The sequence below is a fragment of the Ceratotherium simum genome, chromosome 1 (genome assembly GCF_057802395.1).
Source record: "Ceratotherium simum simum isolate JZ-2026a chromosome 1, ASM5780239v1, whole genome shotgun sequence".
Classification (NCBI taxonomy): domain Eukaryota; kingdom Metazoa; phylum Chordata; class Mammalia; order Perissodactyla; family Rhinocerotidae; genus Ceratotherium; species Ceratotherium simum.
In genome coordinates this window covers 1,671,653-1,690,614 of record NC_141900.1, presented here as the reverse complement: position 1 = coordinate 1,690,614, position 18,962 = coordinate 1,671,653, and the positions used below count along the sequence as shown (strand labels likewise).

The 18,962-nt window shown below is 43.8% G+C and overlaps 1 protein-coding gene across 1 annotated transcript; it reads left to right on the top strand.

Moving 5' to 3' along the window:
* Positions 1-5,123: 5,123 nt before the first annotated feature.
* PURB (purine rich element binding protein B) lies at positions 5,124-13,763 on the top strand. The gene has a single exon (XM_014793638.2). The coding sequence runs from the start codon at positions 5,251-5,253 to the stop codon at positions 6,157-6,159; it is 909 nt and encodes a 302-aa protein (XP_014649124.1). The 5' UTR covers positions 5,124-5,250; the 3' UTR covers positions 6,160-13,763.
* Positions 13,764-18,962: the final 5,199 nt, after the last annotated feature.

Genomic DNA, 18,962 nt, shown 5'->3' with positions numbered 1-18,962 from the left:
TCAGAAGACAAAAATCCCCAGAATAAACAGCAGGTGCAGGGCTTTTGCCCAGCCCAAATGAGGCAATCTCTTTAGATTGTGCAAGAACACACTTGCTTCCAGCCACACAAATCCACGGAAATGTCACTGGCAGCTTCAATGCATGCCAGCTGGATACTGGGCCCAGAGTGTCAAACTGAGATGTATCTGCAGCACCTGGTGCCCAGCCCAGGAATCTCGGTGCCAGTGTCCACGGGGATGGCACCCCTCAACACCCATTTCTCCTAAGCCACCGTCCTGCCTTCCTCCCTTCAGTACAGTTTCCTCCCAGATGGGAAAGGGGCAGAACAGGCAAGGAGGTCACGCAGCTTCCGAGCAGCGCACAGCAGGAGAGTGCGCAGGCAGTTTCCACTAGTGATTTGGTCACAAACACATTTTGACACCCCCCTGGGCTCTCCTGCCACCCCTGTCCTGCTGACTCCAGAACATTCTACCACCTCATCTTCCTCCCTGCTCCAGCACCAGGGCTGATCTGGGCAGTGGGCAGCATTTCCCTCACAGTGGGGAGTCCAGCCAGCCAGGGTGGGAGGGGTTTTCAGACTAAGGTCAAGAAGTGCCTCCAGGGCCGGCCCCGTGGCTTAGCGGTTAAGTGCGCGCGCTCCACTGCTGGCGGCCCGGGGTTCAGATCCCGGGCACGCACCGACTCACCGCTTCTCAGGCCATGCTGAGGCCGCGTCCCCCATACAGCAACTAGAGGGATGTGCAGCTATGACATACAACTATCTACTGGGGCTTTGGGGGGAAAAATAAATAAATAAATAAAATTATAAAAAAAAAAAAAAAAAAGAAGTGCCTCCAAACCCAAAGTCAGGGACAGTCTACAAAATTACCGGCCTTCACCCTTCAGCTATGTCAATGACGGGAAAGACAGATGGACTGAGGGAGGAATGGTTGCAGACTAGAGAGAGGAAGGACGTGGCCCACTGAATGTAACGAGATCTTCTGTTACTATAAATGACATAATTGGGACACTAGGCAAAATCTGAGTCTGTTGATTAGATAATAGTATCGGATCCAGGTTAATTTCTTCATTTTGATCACTGTGCTCTGGTTAGGCAAGAGAACACCCTTGTTTCAAAACAGAGACGCTGAAGTGTTTAAGGGTAAAGGAGCATCATGTCTGCAACTTATTCTCAAATGGCTCAAGAGGAAGAAAAAATATATACAGTCACGCAACACATGACGTTTCTGTCAAAAACAGACCACATATACAACAGTGGTCCCATTGGTAAGATTAGCACCATACAGCCTAGGTTTGTAGTAGGCTATACCATCTAGCTTTGTGTAACTACACTCTATGATGTTCACACGACGACAAAATTGCCTAACGACGCATTTCTCAGAACGTGTCCCCATTGTTAAGTGACCCATGACTGCATATACAAAGAAAAAGATGATGAAGCAAATATGGTAAATATTAACATTTGGGGGATCGGGGTGAAGAGCACTATTCTTGTACTGTTCTGTGAGTTTTAATTTTAAGCTTAATAGGAAAAGTAACAGGAAAAAAAGGCGTGCCCTGCAATGTCTGAACCCTTCCTCCCGCTCCTGGCCTGGATCCAGGAGAAGAGGCTGGCCATCTGAGGTCACTGTCCCAGTCCCCACTCCCTTACAGGTCTCCCCCGCCCTGGCAAGGCCTGCTCTCATCTGCCACCTCCTGCCCAGCCTCCAAGCTGCTCACAGTGGCTGAAGAAAGTACTGTGCTTCTGCCCCAGCATTGGCCAGACTGGGTTGCTCAGGGGGATTCTAGTCCCACCCAAGCCCCACAGGTCTTTGCAGCCTCCCACTCAGCACGTGGAACAGATACAGCCTTTCAGCAGGAACGGCTCCAACTTCTCTCCTCTCCACCAGAACCTCCTGTCTCTCTCCTCCACTCTCCCTGGTCTCACGAGAAAAAGGATGCCTTCTCGCCTCCCAGGGCCCAGCCCTTCTCCCTAGGTGCCCCTCTCCTGGCCCACTCCAGGCTCTCACTCAACAGTGCCTTGGAGCCACCTCAGGTCTCTCTGAGCAAGGCAGCCGCATGCTTCCCTTCGCCAGCTATTATCCTTCTCCGCCCTGTCACCCGGGTAGTTCCTCAACCCATACTCCCGCCCAGGTGTTCATTCGTTAGCACTGTGACATCTGGCTCCCATGCTCCCCCCAAAGTGGCAATGTCAAAGACAGAACTTAGAATTGAAGCCTTGACCTGCAGCCTCTGCTCTACCTCTTCCGAGCCGTGTGGCTCTCTGCACATTTCCAGGACACGTGGGGAGTGCACATGCAGGCTCAGTATGAACTGTAACAGCCAACCCTCGCCTGGCCCCTTTTTCTTCAACTGTCCCTGACTTCTCTACGCAGCCTCCTGGGAGCTGACGTCAAATACACCCTGTCTGCTGGCGGCTCCCAAACCTGCATCTCTGTTGCTGCCCCTCTTCTCAACTCTGCTTGTCTGGGTCCCACAGCTGCCTGGACATCTACCCTCCGGCATCCAGCTAGCTCCTCAAATTTAACATGCCGACCCTTGGACCCAATCTCATTTGTGCTAGATTCACCAAAAGGCAGTCACAGCAGGTGCTTAAGGCCACCAAGAAGCAAGAAACTTCTGGGGAAGAATTTGATATTCAAAAAATGCATCAAAGCAGCTTGTCCTGTTGTGTACCATGTATTGTGAGTTATGTAGGGGGAAGAGCACCAAAAACATTTGCAGTATCAGGGCCTCTGACGTCTCAATATAGCTCTCACTATCATCTCCAACAAGAGTTCGTCCTTCCTGAACATGCTTGGGCGCTGGTCACTCAGAGCCCACTCTAAAATCATCCTTTACTCTTCTCACATCTGCAATACAGTTATTGCCTCCTACCCAAGCCCACCCATGCTGTCCTCTGCCATGGGTCACCTCCTCGAAGCACAGAAGGGAAGCATCACACAGTTCTGGGGGCTCCCCCTTGACTCAAGTCCAAGCTCCTGCCTATAAGTGAAGGCCTCCCCCATGGGCCCACGTCTAGCTGCCTCCAACTCGGTTGTTCACCACCCCCTCCTCACAGACTCTGCGCTTCAGCCAAACCAGACTTCTCGCCATCTGGGAACACATGTTCTCTCTGCCCAAAATAACCTACATCCATCTCCACCTGTCGAGATCTGTCCTTGAAGGGTTATTCAATAAATAGTACTGGGACAATTGGCCATTTGAAGGAAATTTTTTAGATTCTTCACTTCATACTATACACCAAAATATATTCCAGATAAACTAGAGTTAAATATAAAATATACATATAAAAATATGATATAATCACATACATTAAAAAATAAAACTGTAGGGGCCTGCCTGGTGGCGTAGTGGTTAAGTTTGCACGCTCCACTTCAGAGGCCCGGGGTTCACCCATTCGGATCCCGGGCGCACACCGTCACATCACTTCTCAAGCCATGCTGTGGCGGCATCCCATATAAAGTAGAGGAAGATGGGCACGGATGTTAGCCCAGGGCCAGTCTTCCTCAGCAAAAAGAGGAGGATTGGCATTGGATGTTAGCTCAGGGCTGATCTTCCTCACAAATAAATAAATAAATAAATAATAAAACTGTAAAAAGTCTGAAAAAATATGTGATTACCAAATATACGAAAGAGTGGAAGACCTAAACGTAAAAGCAAAGAATGAAATTTCAAAGGAAACAAAGCTATAGAACTAACTCATTAAATAGAACTTGACTCATTAAAACCAAACTGATAAGAAATGGACAGAGGGGTAGAGAGTCCTTCCCATGAACTGAATGTTGGGGTCCCTTGTGCAGGGAAGTGGTTTGGTTAGCAAGAAATTAGAGAAGGAGCAGCATAGGTATCTTTCATGAAGGCCAAGTGATGCCTGACATCACATTCCTTCCCTAGTGATGTGAAATGTCCAAATCCTCTCCAAGACTGATGTGTTCAAGGCCTAAACTTTGACGTCTTTCCCTGGACTCTCCTGTGTTCAGTTGATAGCTAGTATTCTAATTTTGTTTGAGTGGGTCTTTTTTATGAAACAAAAGAGGTGACTAATACTTAGGGAGTGCTTCCTCTGTGCCAGGTTATGTGTTTTATATGCATTATCTCATTTAATTCTTATAATATCCCCACAAGATAGGTACTATTATTCCCATTTAACAAGTGGGGAAATTGAGACTTAAGAGATTAACTGAACTGCCCAAGATCACACAGCTGGTATGGATTCAGACCCAGGCAGAGCGACTCTCAGCACAAATCTCTTCCCATAGAAAGCCATACTTTTTACTTCTTTAATCCATTCCTGTTTCTCCACACAGTAGGCACATGAAACATGTATCTTTCTGAGTTAACCTGTAAAATGGTTGTCAGTGCCTGTACATACGTGTTCCATAAAAGTTAACTCCTTCCCTAAGCTCTGCGTCCCCATTAGGACTGTTGGTTCAGGCCTTCATCACATTTTTCTTATGTTGTTGTGATGATGGTGATGTTATCGCGTGTTCCCGGCATTATGTAAAGTATTCCACCAACTAAAGCTGAGTCCACATTTATTGAGCACTTACTATAACTTAGGTATTATGCTAAACATTTTTTATGGATTAATACCCAACAATCCTATAAGGTCAGTTCTGTTTTGTTTTGAGTGCAGATGACCCCACCATCCTCCCTACTTTAATTCTTCTCTTTAATAATACTACTAACTGTATTGAAGTATAATTTCCCTACAGTAAACTGCACTTATTTAAAGCATACGTTTCAATGAGTTTTGGCACTTGTATGAAACCACCACCACGAGACTGTTTTCGTCCCCCCTCCATTCCCCTGCGCCTCCGGCGCCTCCCCCTGCCCAGCCCCGGTCCCGGACCCCAGGCCGCCCCCACCACCCCGCAGCTCGCCCACAGGCCGCCCCGCGCCGGTGTCGTCACTGCTCCGCGCCCCGCCGCCGCGGCGCGCAGCACTTCCAGCCGCGAGGCACTTCCAGCCGCGAGGACGTGGTGGGCGGGGTAGGATGGCGTCACGGGGGCGCGCGCCGGAAGCGGCCGCGGACTGGGCGGAAGTGGCGGGGCGGGGCGCGGAGGCGATGGGGGGCGGCGGCGGAGGCTGGCGATGAGCGGCGGGAGCGCGTGAGCGGGCCGGCAAGCGAGGCTGGGGGGCCCCGGAGAGCGAGCCGCAAGGCGGAGGGCGGGGGCGCTAGCGCTCCGGGCGGCGGGCGGCGGCCAGGACGCGACGGCGGCGGCCAGGGCGCGGCGGCCGAGAAGATGGCGGACGGCGACAGCGGCAGCGAGCGCGGCGGCGGCGGGCTCGGCGGCTTCCAGCCCGCGTCCCGTGGCGGCGGCGAGCAGGAGACGCAGGAGTTGGCCTCGAAGCGGCTGGACATCCAGAACAAGCGCTTTTACCTGGACGTGAAGCAGAACGCCAAGGGCCGCTTCCTCAAGATCGCCGAGGTGGGCGCCGGCGGCTCCAAGAGCCGCCTCACGCTGTCCATGGCGGTGGCCGCCGAGTTCCGCGACTACCTGGGCGACTTCATTGAGCACTACGCGCAGCTGGGCCCCAGCAGCCCGGAGCAGGTGGCGGCGGCGGCAGGTGCTGAGGAGGGCGGTGGGCCGCGGCGCGCGCTCAAGAGCGAGTTCCTGGTGCGCGAGAACCGCAAGTACTACCTGGACCTTAAGGAGAACCAGCGCGGCCGCTTCCTGCGTATCCGCCAGACAGTCAACCGCGGCGGCGGCCCCGGGCCCGGCGGCCTGCAGAGCGGCCAGACCATCGCCCTGCCCGCCCAGGGCCTCATCGAGTTCCGCGACGCGCTGGCCAAGCTCATCGACGACTACGGCGGCGAGGACGACGAGCTGGCGGGGGGGCCCGGCGGCGGCGGGGGGCCCGGCGGCGGCCTGTACGGGGAGCTCCCAGAAGGCACCTCCATCACGGTGGACTCGAAGCGCTTTTTCTTCGACGTGGGCTGCAACAAGTACGGGGTGTTCCTGCGCGTGAGCGAGGTGAAGCCGTCCTACCGCAACGCCATCACCGTCCCCTTCAAGGCCTGGGGCAAGTTCGGGGGCGCCTTTTGCCGGTATGCGGATGAGATGAAGGAGATCCAGGAGCGGCAGAGGGATAAACTTTATGAGCGACGCGGCGGCGACGAGTCCGAGGGCGAGGAGGTGGATGAGGATTGAAACTCGCAGTTTCTCCTATGGGCCTTCCCACCCCACCATCGTCCACTTGGCTAGAGAGCTCCCCTTCCTGCTCATCCACAGTGAGTTAATGGAGTGGGAGCAAGGGAGGCCCAGAGGGAGAAAACGAAATTTAAAATTATATAGTTAATTAAGACAAATAACCATAAGAGAACAGTCACGGACAATTAGAGAAAAGCAGTAAAGTTCCAAGGAACTGACAGCAACCTGCAAAGAGAGGACGACAGCTTCTCCTCACCTGAGCAAAATAAGTCTCAGCTTCTGCTGTTTCCCAACTGAGGTTCCTAAACTCCTCAGGATAACCCTGGAAGGGATAGATTCTCGCACATCTTGTGCCCAGGAACACTTGAGTTACCTGGACCCCACTGATAACAGCTGAATTTGTTCTACCTGGGTAACCTGGACTAAAGATCTCTCCAGACCTTGCTGTTGCAGTGTCTGCCCCTTCACCTCCATTGAAATCAGCATTTTGGATCCAAGTCTTCATAGGAATCTTGAGAAGAGAGAGGCCTTTGCAGTTACCCAGTTCTGAGGGTATAGGTTTCATGAAGAGGGATGCAACTCTAAATAATCATAGAGCTAAATAAGAATTTAAGAAGCCACCGGGGAATGCAGAAACAAATTGGATCCATTTTGTTTAAAATGGTTTTGCATGGAACCTGGACCAAGGCCTGTGTCTTTTCTTTGCAGAATTGTTTTCTGGGATGCAAATGGATTCAGATGTCACTCCTTGAATTAGAATCCGTTACTGAAATATTTTAAAAGTTGGCAAAAATTATTCAAAGATAAAAGAGCATTTTTACATTGGGGGTTGCTGAGGTAGGCACAAGAAGAAATCAGGCATAAAGCACAAGGAAAACTGTTTGAGTGGATTGGTTGCTGCTCACTAAAGTTCTTCCCCTGATCTCCAAATATGGAGGTCATTACCAAGAAATGGCTTCGGTATGAATGAGAGCCAGATCCCTGTGGCTCCACCGTGTGAGCCAGTGAATTATGGCTAATTTGGCTGTTTCAGCCACTGGATGGCTGGATTTTAAACCGTAAAACTTGAAGATAACTACAAAAGGAACAGTGTGGCTACAAGCCTGAGCTTTAATGGAATGTACGTCCTCACAGAAGTTGGAAATAACCAAAACTGAAGTCATCTACCTTCAGTTTAATCTGTGGATTTGTTCAAATACTAAAGATCCTCAGGTCCAGAATTCCAGCATCATTTATTCTTTTAAAATAAATTTTTAAGAACTTGATCCATTGTTTCAGTACCTCACAATCAGAGTTGGCAAATGATGGATGAGTGATTCATGCAGCATGACCTTTGGAAGCTGAAATCCATCTGAATAGAGCTGAAGTGAAAGTGAATATGCTGACTATATTCTGGAAGCATTTTTATACCATCTTGAAATTTCAACAAACTGGCTTTTGCCAGTTTATCCAGCTGTCTTACAAGAATAAAAGTTGGGGTTTTCAAGGATCGCCTCTTCTATATTTTAAATGGATTTTCCGTAAAAATGATTTTACTAATCAAGTCAATCCCGCCCCATCAAAAGGTATTCCTAGAAATGTCATAGATCTAGGTAACTTTGAATTGAATGGGAGCTAATGTTCTTTCCAAAGTTTTCAGGTATTCTTTGTGCGACACCTTCTCAACCAGGAGGCAAGTAACCCCACCTCCACAATCTTAGTATTTTTTTTTTTAACTGCATGCCTGCCCTTTATTTGAGCTGCCTTTTAATTTATTGCATACCCTTTTTATTATCTTATTTTGGTATTATTCAACCTCTACAGTCTTTTTGTATTTATTGGGAATAAATAATATACATAAAGGTCATTTTCATGCATTGTGGCTGAGAGAGAGGGAAATATTGTATATATAAAATTAGGCTTTTTTAAAAATTAGACTATGATTCAGAATATTGTTGATCTTAGATTTTTAAAAAAAAGTGGAAGAGCCACAGACATTGGTGCCCTTTTCAGACTATTTCTCTACTCTCATCATCCACAGTAGACTTTTTAAACATTTTTTTTTAGAGCTTTTCTTTTTTTTTAAATTTTTCTCCGTTGCAAAGAATGTTTCCTAAATTGTATGGGAGCAATAGTATTTTTGATGTTTTAATGACATCTGTATACTTGTACTGTATTTTGTACTACAAGGCAGCTGTTTTCAATAATGTCCTGCTGTATTTACCTATGTGTTTTGAGTGTTTATTTCTTTGCTGCGGAGAACAAATCCCTAAGTAGTTTTAGTAAAGGAGCTGAGAAACTAGCATTAGGTTTGCAGAAACTGTTTAAGTTTCAAACTCTGAGGCAGCAATGAAAATTAAGTTTGCAGCTATTAGTTGATTGCTGTAACTTTTTCATTTTCGAACCATGTACAATTCCTGTAAAGACCAACTTGTTTTCTTGCTTCAGTGGTGATTCTATTGCTCAGCTGCAGTGAGCCAGTTCAATTTTGCAAAGGTGCAGTACCTCTCCTTTTTAAGGAGTTGGTTTATTCTGTTTCTGTTCATTTGGCTGAATTGCAGTAACTAGCCCTGCCTTTCTATCCTGTAGAAATGACAGGGTCTTCACAATCCTTCACCAGTGGCTACTAAGCTATAATTAGCTAAATAGAATGTGGAAGTGGTCTGAGGCATATAAAGTATATGCCAAGAACACTACCATATATGGCATCAGCTTTGGTTACCAGAGAAATTTTCTTAGTCATTAGACCATATAACAGTAATATATCATATGTAAATCTTTAGATATCAATTTGAGAATCCTCCAAAAAAAGGAGCAAAGAATGCATAAGCTATGTGTTGGAAAAAGTAATTTATATTAAAATTTTGACCTGCCTATGTAAGATTAAGGGGTAAAGGTCATAGTGGTGGGTTTTTAAGTCTTAACCAATCTCAAAGGTTTGTTCTCCTGCAGGGGGTGGTTCATGGCTTCTCTTCCCACTGCAGGAAGATTACAGAAGGATGTGGATTAATTGTAGCATTTCACTGATCCGCATTCCAGTCCCTTGGGACAATAGAAATCTGTAAAGCACAGAGACTGCAGTTTTGATATGTAGTTTGTTCAACAAGGCAATATTAATGGGCCTTCTTTCAGAACTCATTCATAAATATTGCTTATTAAAGCAAATGTTTTTTGATAAACCCAGTCAGAAAATGGCATTATATAGACTATGGGAAACAACCAATTTTTTTTGTTTTGTATTTCAACCACTACCATGAACAGTGATTTAGGGCTTGTTTTTTAACTTTTGCAAACATCCCAGCTAATCACATGTTCAAAATAGTCATATTCCTGAGAAGTAGGTAACTAAAATTCCTTTTCAGATAATTGGTAGAATGTTTGTTTCTCAAACTACTGCAGTTACAGACGTGAGAAGTCAAATTTTAGGAACAGAATCAAAAAAGCAAAAATCTGATGAGATCCTACTATTCCCTTCTGGTTTCTATTGTCCCTACCTATCATTCAAGTAGAACAGCAGTTCTAGTCAGCAAAGAAAGTTTTCAGTGCATATGCTGCACAGAACAAAATGTAAATCTGTATAGCACCAAAAATCAAAGTGAGAACCAAACCAAAAACCCAGACACCCTATGTTACTATGGGAGGCATGTAGGTGGTATAAATGACTGTAGCTGTGATACACACATGGCTACTCGTCAAGTCACTTTTCCATAATTATTTACTGCAAAATGATTGAGAGGCTTTAGGTGCAGGCAGCCGTTAACCTCCTGCTTCCATTGTTACCTCTCCATCACTTTGCAATAAATTGCAGGTCTTCTAAGTCAAGCTTCAGTTTTCTCAAAACAAAACAATTATCCTGTCTTATCTGAAAATGCAGGGTTGTGGGCTAAAGAGGCTGGTTATAATAATGCCCTCATATTGAGTGGTCTGTAAATGGCTGCACACTTCAGGCACTATAGTTGCTGAGGATGCTTTGTTAAATGTGACCTTGACTGGCTTTACAGGGGGGTAGAATTAACTACACAAGGTATTGAAAGGTGACTATTCATTTGTGTCTACCTTGCTCTTGAGGTGGATGAAATTAAGGAGAAGCTTGAGTGTGTAAGCCATGCACATAAGTATTCTTCACTGTAAATTTTGTTTTCATTTTTAACCCACTTTATGGTACTTTGTCCAATGCACAAATGATCTCTCAGTAGATATTCATTTGAAAATAGTGTGGCCTTGATCAGTGAGAAGGGGGAGGAGAGAAATGACTTTTTGCTTGTGTAAAAATGACTCATTTGCTGAGAGTCGTTCTGCAGCACTCTTAGTATCTAATGCATTTGTGACCTGTCTCCTTTTTGATTGGGGAAAGGTAATGTTTTTGACCCTGGGGTTATTAATTCAATTGAGTTGTCTTCTATTTTTAGGAAGTATCAGAATTGCTCTGATAAGTAACAAAGTTGACTGCTTTGATGTCCAATCTCAGGTTTTAGAATATATATAGTGGTGTAAAATCCCACCGTTAAAACAGTTTTGATTTAGTACACCCTAAAAGTCACACGCATAAGGCCTGTTCAGAGAGCAGAGCCTCCATCTTTTTGCTCCTTTTCCACTTTGTACGTCACTTGAGAAAATGTCGAGTGATTTTACATTGTATATTTCCATTTTACCCTGACATATATCTCAAAGATAAAGCACTTTTTGATCGTGAAATACATGGAATCTTTGTGTGTTGTGGATCATGATTTCTCAGGCTCCCATAATCTGCTTATGAATATTGTTCTAACTGTGTAACAAGAGTAGAAATCTTTGCTAACGTTAGAAAGTTTGTATTATTGATCCAGAATGCATTTTGCTAGCTTCCAATGGATGGGAGAGTAAACAATGCTGCATTCACAATTTAATAAGTTACTTTCCCTTGAGCCTTAAGGTAACTTTTTTTTCTGTCAACAACAGCACTGAAGTGACAGTAAATGAATGAGATTATCAGTTTTCAGGGTTGGTTTTAGAGTACTGTAAATCAATTAGCTGTCTTCCTTAACAGTTACTATTCCCATTGAATAAACTGGATAATGGGTGTGTGGGTAGGGCTGGGGAGGGAGGGAGATGGTTTGTAGAAAAGAAAAAAGAAAAAAAGAACCACATTTACCTTAAGAAAAATAGACAGAAAAAAACTGCATGTCAATGCCCTGTTTGAAATTCTACACATAAGGTGGAAATGGCATATTATAACTTCATTTCCCGTTTTTAATCTAGAAAGCAAAATCATTAATTTTCAAATATTAGCCCCCAGAAGTTTCAAGAGATAGCGGCCTTTTTTTTTTAATAGCAGGCTCTTGAATGGTGAGTTCTCTTAATATATCTAACTTTTTATTTAAAGTCTCTGTTCCCGGCCCTCAGTCTTAAAACTTAGTTTCATTACTGATATACTTAACAGACTGTTTTTTCAACAAATGTGGTCCAATTGTCAGTACCAAAAATTAAATTTGGAAAAGGAAAAATAATAAAATTAGATCACAAAGACTTATTACTCTATCAATTTCTGATTGATATCTGTACCCCTGATCCAAGTAAGAGCTTTGTGAAATGTATTTTATATTTCCTAATGAAATAGGAAATATGCCATCAATATAATCACCTTTATTCACAATCTTTTACTTTTCATTTGAAAATCCAACTCATGCCTCTTGAATTAGACATTCCAATTTGGATAGGTAAGCCATGTTAAAACAATAGCAAATGCCATATTGGTAGTTTCACTGTTCAGTAGGACTTCTAATAAAGGGAGGGCAGAGCTTTATTTGATGCTAAAATGTTATTTTTTTCCATAGGTGATTCTAACAAATGGTTTGATAAGTGTATGACTACTTTTAATTAACAAGAGATTTTAAGTCTAGGAGCAAATTTCATTTTCTTTATGTTATATGTAAAGTATCCCTTGACATGGATGAGAGGGCTGATTATATCTTTAATATGAAATGGGGGCCCAGAGTATTAGAGAAAAAGCAGTAGACCTAATCAAGTTCATTGTGCACTAGCATATTGCAGGAGACATGAGTTTGTCCCCCCCCCCCCGTTCAATAACTTCAACGGCTAACTCTTCTAAGAAAGTTGATTTAGACCACCTCTTATTTCTTAAAGGCAAACTTTCATTCCCAGACTTACCCTGTGTTGCAAGATCAGGATGGTTCAACAAATCTTTATATTTGGAAATAGAATGGCAAGTAGTATATTCCTTCCCTTTTGAAATTCCTTTTTCAGGAACGTATAACTGCAGGTAGAGTCCCAAGAAAATTGAAAAACAGCTTAGCGATTGTATCCCTAAGCACATTTGTGTTGTAGGAATTTGGGAGTTTCATTTTAAACTGTTCAGATATGAAGCATAAACTTTTCTCCCAGCCCACATGTCACTTCTGTGTACAAAAGTACTCTGGATTCCTAGAAGTTAACTTGGGCAAAAGTCCAGAAACTGATTTTAAGTCGGTATAGGGAATACTTACAGAGAGTCTATAGTTCTGCATGTTCTGGTAGCAGGCAACTATATTTGAGTTTTTTTCAATGATTATCAGTATTTGGATAATAACTAAGATTATCAATGTATTTGGACTTATTTTTTCCTAAAGTTCTACAACAATTAGTAGGGATTTATTCTTCCTTTTGCACCTTCATGCAGATGTTTTTCCAAGATGGTTTTTAAAAGTCCATCCATCTAATATATTTTCAGATAACACACTTGGCATTCTATAGTAACTTTCACTGCCAATCATATCTACTAGGGGCTTCCTTACACTAGTTTCCTCACTCCCAAGTTGGGACTGATGTCCTGGCAGTAGAAAATCTACAGAAGTAATTTGAATGAATTAAAACCAAATCTTGATAGCAGGAGACAGAGCTTCCTGATCTAGATGTACAACTAGAGTTTAGGTTGGAAGTTACTTTAAAAGGGATTTGGGGGGTGTCTTCAGTCTCTGTAAATACCCACATGCTTGTGCATTGTAAACCAAGTGTGTATTCCTATGTATGAATTTGTAGAACTGATTTCTGCTTCAAGAGAAGCCGCACCTTTATAAGGTCCCTTCCACCTGTAACCCTATAAATATTTGTAAATAGAACACTAAAATTTGTAGTGATAGAATCAATTTGGGAATATCTGCTGAGAGACCAAAAAGTTCATTTTTTTAAGTACCTTGGCTAAAGAGTAAAGATTATTCCTCTTATTTTTTAAAAGAAGAATGCACTTTAACAAACACAGCTGCATGGGCAATTCAAACAAATCCATGAAGTGCAGTACCCATTCAGAAATCACACTTCCTGGAAACCGTTCAAAAGCAGAGTCTAGACGGGCTGTTGATCTCACTGCCTGGAGGTTGAAGCTCAGATTCCAGTCAATTTCAAGACTAAGCAGGGCTGCTTCGAAAGAGCAATGTGAATACAGCCAGAAGCTTCAGACAGGTCTGTAAAATGGCGGGTCCCATATTTACCACTAACTAGCAAAACTGACAAAAACTCGTAGAGAAAAACGTTTAAGAATCCTTACTGCTGGTGTGTACTCCTTACAATAGCAGACTTTTGCAAATGGAGTTTTACAGTCTATATTTAAAAAATTGTATGTTTGTAACAAATAAAGTATGCAGAAAAGTGAATGACAGTGTTGTGCTGGTGTCTCTAATTTAAGGAATTACGTGGTGCTGGGGAGGGAAATACTGCACACCATCTGCTGGGGTTCATAATATGGTGGGTCTGGGATTGGGTGAGTTCCTACTTGCAATGACTTAAAAGCCATTACACATTTCATCTGAAGTAGAGCCTGTTAGTTCGAGAGCCTCGGGACTCCCATAACCTTTTCTAGTTAGTAAGCAGTGTATGGAGAAAATCAAAGTTGCAAATTAGTTTCACACTTTGGTTCCTGTCTGTATACTCGTTGCTTCCCCTGATTTCTTGATTTTCTGCTGGCTCCGAGGCCCTATCATTTCCAGTGGATGTAAAGAAGCTGTTTCCTCATCTTTTGTCACCATAACTGACTGCTTAGGAAGTAGATTAGGCCAGGTCATCTCTTACCCCAATGTTCAAGGAAAAAATGGTTATGTCCATAGATCCCGGCCATGGTTCCCAAACTTTTTCATCTCAGGAAACTGTTTACACTCTTAAAGACCCCCAAGGAGCTTTTATCTTTCAGGGCTTTATCAACTGATAACCTATCAGTAGAAACTGAACCATTTTTAAGGCAAAAATAAGTACACATTTCCATCCACTATCAGAGCAATGATATCACATCATTTAGCCTCTGGAAAACACTAAACTTGTGAGAAAATGAAAGTGAACAAGGCAAATACCAATGTTATGAAAGTAGTTTGACTTCTGCACTCCCTGAAAGTCTTGGGGACTTCGGGGAGTTTCTGGATCACCCTTAGAACCTCCGAACTAGACTGGTGTGTAAATTAGGCCTTTCTGAAGATGAGGGATGGGGTTGGAGGAGACTAAGATAACTTAATCCTATAGTTCTCCCCGTGCTTGCTTTATATTAGAGGATCTTGCTATAAAATAATTACTCCCACCACCACCACTACCCGCACTGTACACACAGTTAATTTTCCTGTGACTGTCGACTCTACAGTCTGGCAGTAGTTCTCAATGCTGACTGCAGAACCACTTGGAGAGCCTCAAATACTGATGCCCAGGCACCACAGACCAACTGTATCAGAATCTTTGGGACATAGACATAGAGTGTTGTATGTGTTTTGTTTACATTTTTAAGCTCCCCCAAGTGATTCTAGTCAGGGATGATAGCCAGTGGCCTGTGGGATCTTAGGGTATAAAGAAGGGGAAGAGCTGGGAATCTGCTGGAGGAAAACAAAACTCAGGATTGCAGAGCATCCTTGAGCGAATGGCTTCCACCTTGTGGCTGCTGTGCATAAATTACCCACACCACCGCTTAAACCCCAAAATAACTCATCTTAAGAAAAGTTTGCAAATGGAATCATCGATCATTGTGTCAGTAGCGCCCTTCCTGGAGAGACCTGGGAGTTTTACTGGCACAGAAAACGCTTTAGCGTGTGTTGGAGTCGCTGGGAGGGCTGATTACTGAGCCCTCTCTCCACCGCCAGAGTTTCTGATTCAGCAGGTCTGAGTGGAGCCTGAGAAGCTGCATTTCTAATAAGTTCCCAGGGGTTGCTGATGCTGCTGGTGGGGACCACACTTTGAGACTCGCTGCAGAAATCACAAAAGTTCAGGAAAAATTAGCTCAGTTACTGCCAACTGACAGAGGTTTCAGTAAGCATTTACCCTGATGCTTTGGTTCAGCCGTAGCCCTGCTGAAATTTTTAGCTTGATGTGAAGTTGTTGCTGCACGAGTTTGACGACTACATGTAGCCAGGCTGTAGCCCAAAGAGCTCTATTGGAGCCAGCGCCTCAAGGAATAGGGGTATTACTTCACAGTTTGGGTATTTTGGATGTTATGAGCTAGGTTCTATCCCTGACTCTGTGGTAAACTAATAGTGTGACTCCAGGCAAGCACTTTAACATGTGAAAATCCTTAAGGTCCTACAACAGTGTCTCGTTTCCTGGAGAAGCCATTAGGACTTAGGGAAATGAGAGCCACCTGCTGGTCAGTACTGAAATCATTTTAATAACCATTGTGAGGTCAGATCATTTGTAAATTCATCCATTCATTATTGGGTAGCTACCATATGCCAGGTGTTGCAGTAGGTGTAGAAGATATGGTCCCTGGTCCAAATGAAACTTACAGTTTAGTGGGTTGGGAGAAGGGACAGTAGAAAGCTTTTAGGAAGAACTAGGAGGAACTAAGGTACATTGGACTAAGGTATATTCAGGGCTCAAATGTTCTGGTTTACATGACCCCGGGTCTCCAGAAGGTTAGGATGGGTGCAGCTCAGATTTGCTAGACATATCTCCCTCCTCAGTAAAATGCCTCTATGCAATCTCAAATCCTGAGAAGCCACTTCCCCAGACCCCGGGGAGGAAGTGGGCCCAGCATAGATGGACGGAGGGAGGAAGGAATGGGAGAATTAGCTCAGAGCCCTGGTCTGTGTTCTTTCCGTTTTTCCTCTGGCATCATTCACCATACAGTTAGAATCTGGGAGGGGTGAGGCCCCATTGCCTGGGCATGTGCCCCAAGCTCTCACAGCTAGAGAGCAGTAACGCTGGGCTTTGGCCAGGTCCAGTAAGTACTCCTTCTCCGTGCCCATGCTTCCCTCACGTGGGGTGACAGATTCCTAATGAGATCTGAGTAGACCAGTCTCCCTAGCTAATAACTAGACCTCAATCCAAGCAATAGAGAATTTTGTTTGCAACATGATTCCTGACCCAGTCCTTTACTCCTTACAAGAGACAGCACCATTGAAACTATAAAAGAAAATATTCCCCACGCAAGATGTAACTTTTCTTCGACTTCCATGGTACTTTATGTAGGCCTCTCAGTGAGCCCAATTAAGGTCCCCAAACTAGTTAGTGGCAAAAATGAACACACACCTAACCCAGTTCTCTTATCTGCTACACCATGCTGCCGCAGAAAGGACAAAACTCCTATGCTAGGAGCCTGAGATGACACATGATGGATCCACAGGTACTCCATAAAGCTCTGCAAAACCTTATATGGTTTCTGCAGAAAGGCAATCAGATGTAGAAACTGCGGGTCACACTCACTGATGTTTTCAGGGTGTGGTATCTGAGAAGAAAATTTAAATAATTCCCCAAAGTTAAAAAAAAAAGAAGAAGAAAGAAAAACATGCTGTTTTGGCTCATTTGTATCAATGCCCAAGAAATAAAATGCTATAGTCTTCTATCTGGGTGAACAGCTTATACCCAACTCGATTATAAGTACCAACAGCACCCTCTGTATGTTACAATCATGTTTTCCCTCTCAGAACACAACTGGTTCCAAAGTCGCGTTGCAGGAGTGGACTAGAACCGGAAAGCTACTCAATACAAAATCAGTGATGTGGAGCAATGTGGAAATAGCCACTTATATACTATACAATATTTTCCCCATCCTAGGTGTCAAACCAAGAAATAGCCAAATTAATAAAAAAGAATGAGCAGTGGTCCATTTATTCAACTATTGATCAGGATTCCCAGGGGGAGTTTACAGAACAGAGATTGGGGGGGATGGACTGAGGCTCTTGAGCCTATGGATGTGGGGCTGGCCCAAACACAACCACCACACAGGCTTCCCATCTTCTCACTTTCAGGACTCGACCAGGAAGCCCTCCAAGACCCCTGGACTGTCCCACCCTCAAAATTGTCCTATCCTCTGCCTCATTTATTCAGTACCCGTCATGATTGGTGGGCATCTTTTTTGGCAGTTATAATCTCCAAACTTTCTGTGAACAGTAGAGAATCACTGTAAAGAAACAAAATGAATGTGCTCTCCTTCTCCAAACCCACTCGTTAAAGGTAACTACTGTTAAACAATTCAGCATGCATCCCTTTGAAAACTTTTGATAATTTCAAAAATCTCAACAGTGTTAAATGGCCATCAGATTTATGTATGTATTGATATACGTTGACAAAATGCTGTATTAGCTCAATAGTTAACCTTATAAGGAATTCATGTTAGGTACACTGATGGCTATTTCCTGTGGTATTTTCTAATGTATATATCTTATTATTAACTGTGGCACAAAGCCAACAACTCATGCAGAAATTTAATTAAAAAGTAATGTAATTCTTCATTATTTTAGGTTCTATTCAATCAGGCACAGGCAAATACATCTTCTCTAGTGGTAAAACAAAAACTCTCGGGCTTCCAGAGTTTAGAGAAAAACGTCTTTATTTCATGAGTTCTGATGAATGGAGCATTTGCTGGTTGCATTTCATAGATCTGTTCCACTCTGTATTTCCCTTTCAGGTAAACAACCTGCATTTAAAATTAATAAGTCACCGGGCCGGCCCTATGGCTTAGCGGTTAAGTGCGCGCGCTCCGCTGCTGGAGGCCCAGGTTCGGATCCCAGGCGGGCACCAACACACCGCTTCTCCAGCCATGCTGAGGCCTCGTCCCACATACAGCAACTAGAAGGATGTGCAGCTATGACATACAACTATCTACTGGGGCTTTGGGGGGAAAATAAATAAATAAAATCTTTAAAAAATAATAAAAATTAATAAGTCACAAAATGAAGTGATTCTCTGCTGCGAATTCATTCAACTGGGTACAAGGATCCAGTTGCCCTTAGCTTTTGTGTTATGAGACTATGGTTCAGTTTAGGAATAAGAAAAGTTGTTGGGTTTTTTTGATTTGTTATATGACCTACAGTGAGTTGTTTCTCTCTGTTTAAAAAAAATTCCTGACCCTACCTACATCTAGCTGCTTCTGATCTTGAAGCTTCAGCTTAGAATTCAGAAAGGGCCTCTATGAATATATTTTGTGTCCCCTGTAACGCATAGTTCAGCACATAAAGGCAGGTTCCCCACCCTCTGGTATAAATAATATAAAAAGAGAAAGCATGTTAGGTTCTCAGGAAGAATGGCAGAAAACAGTCTTCCAAGAGAAGGAGGCTGTTGTCAGCGATGTGGAATGTTCTAGTCCAGCAGCTGGAAAACCAGCTGGTGACATCACTCATCAGAAGTGACTCATCAGGGCAGTATGATCCTGCTTCTTTGCTCCTCATCTGACACCGCACCTTTTCTGGTGGGGACTGCAAGCTCTCTTTTGGATACAACTGCTGAACTCTCCCAAACCTTTGTCAGCTCAGGGTTTTCTCTTTTGTGGACAAGATTTAGGATAGGAACAAGTTTGTAGGAAATTCTTGGGGTTTTCGTTGCCATATTTCTACACTATACCTAACATTTAGCCTTCAAAGACCACATTTTGAGGGAGCCAGCTC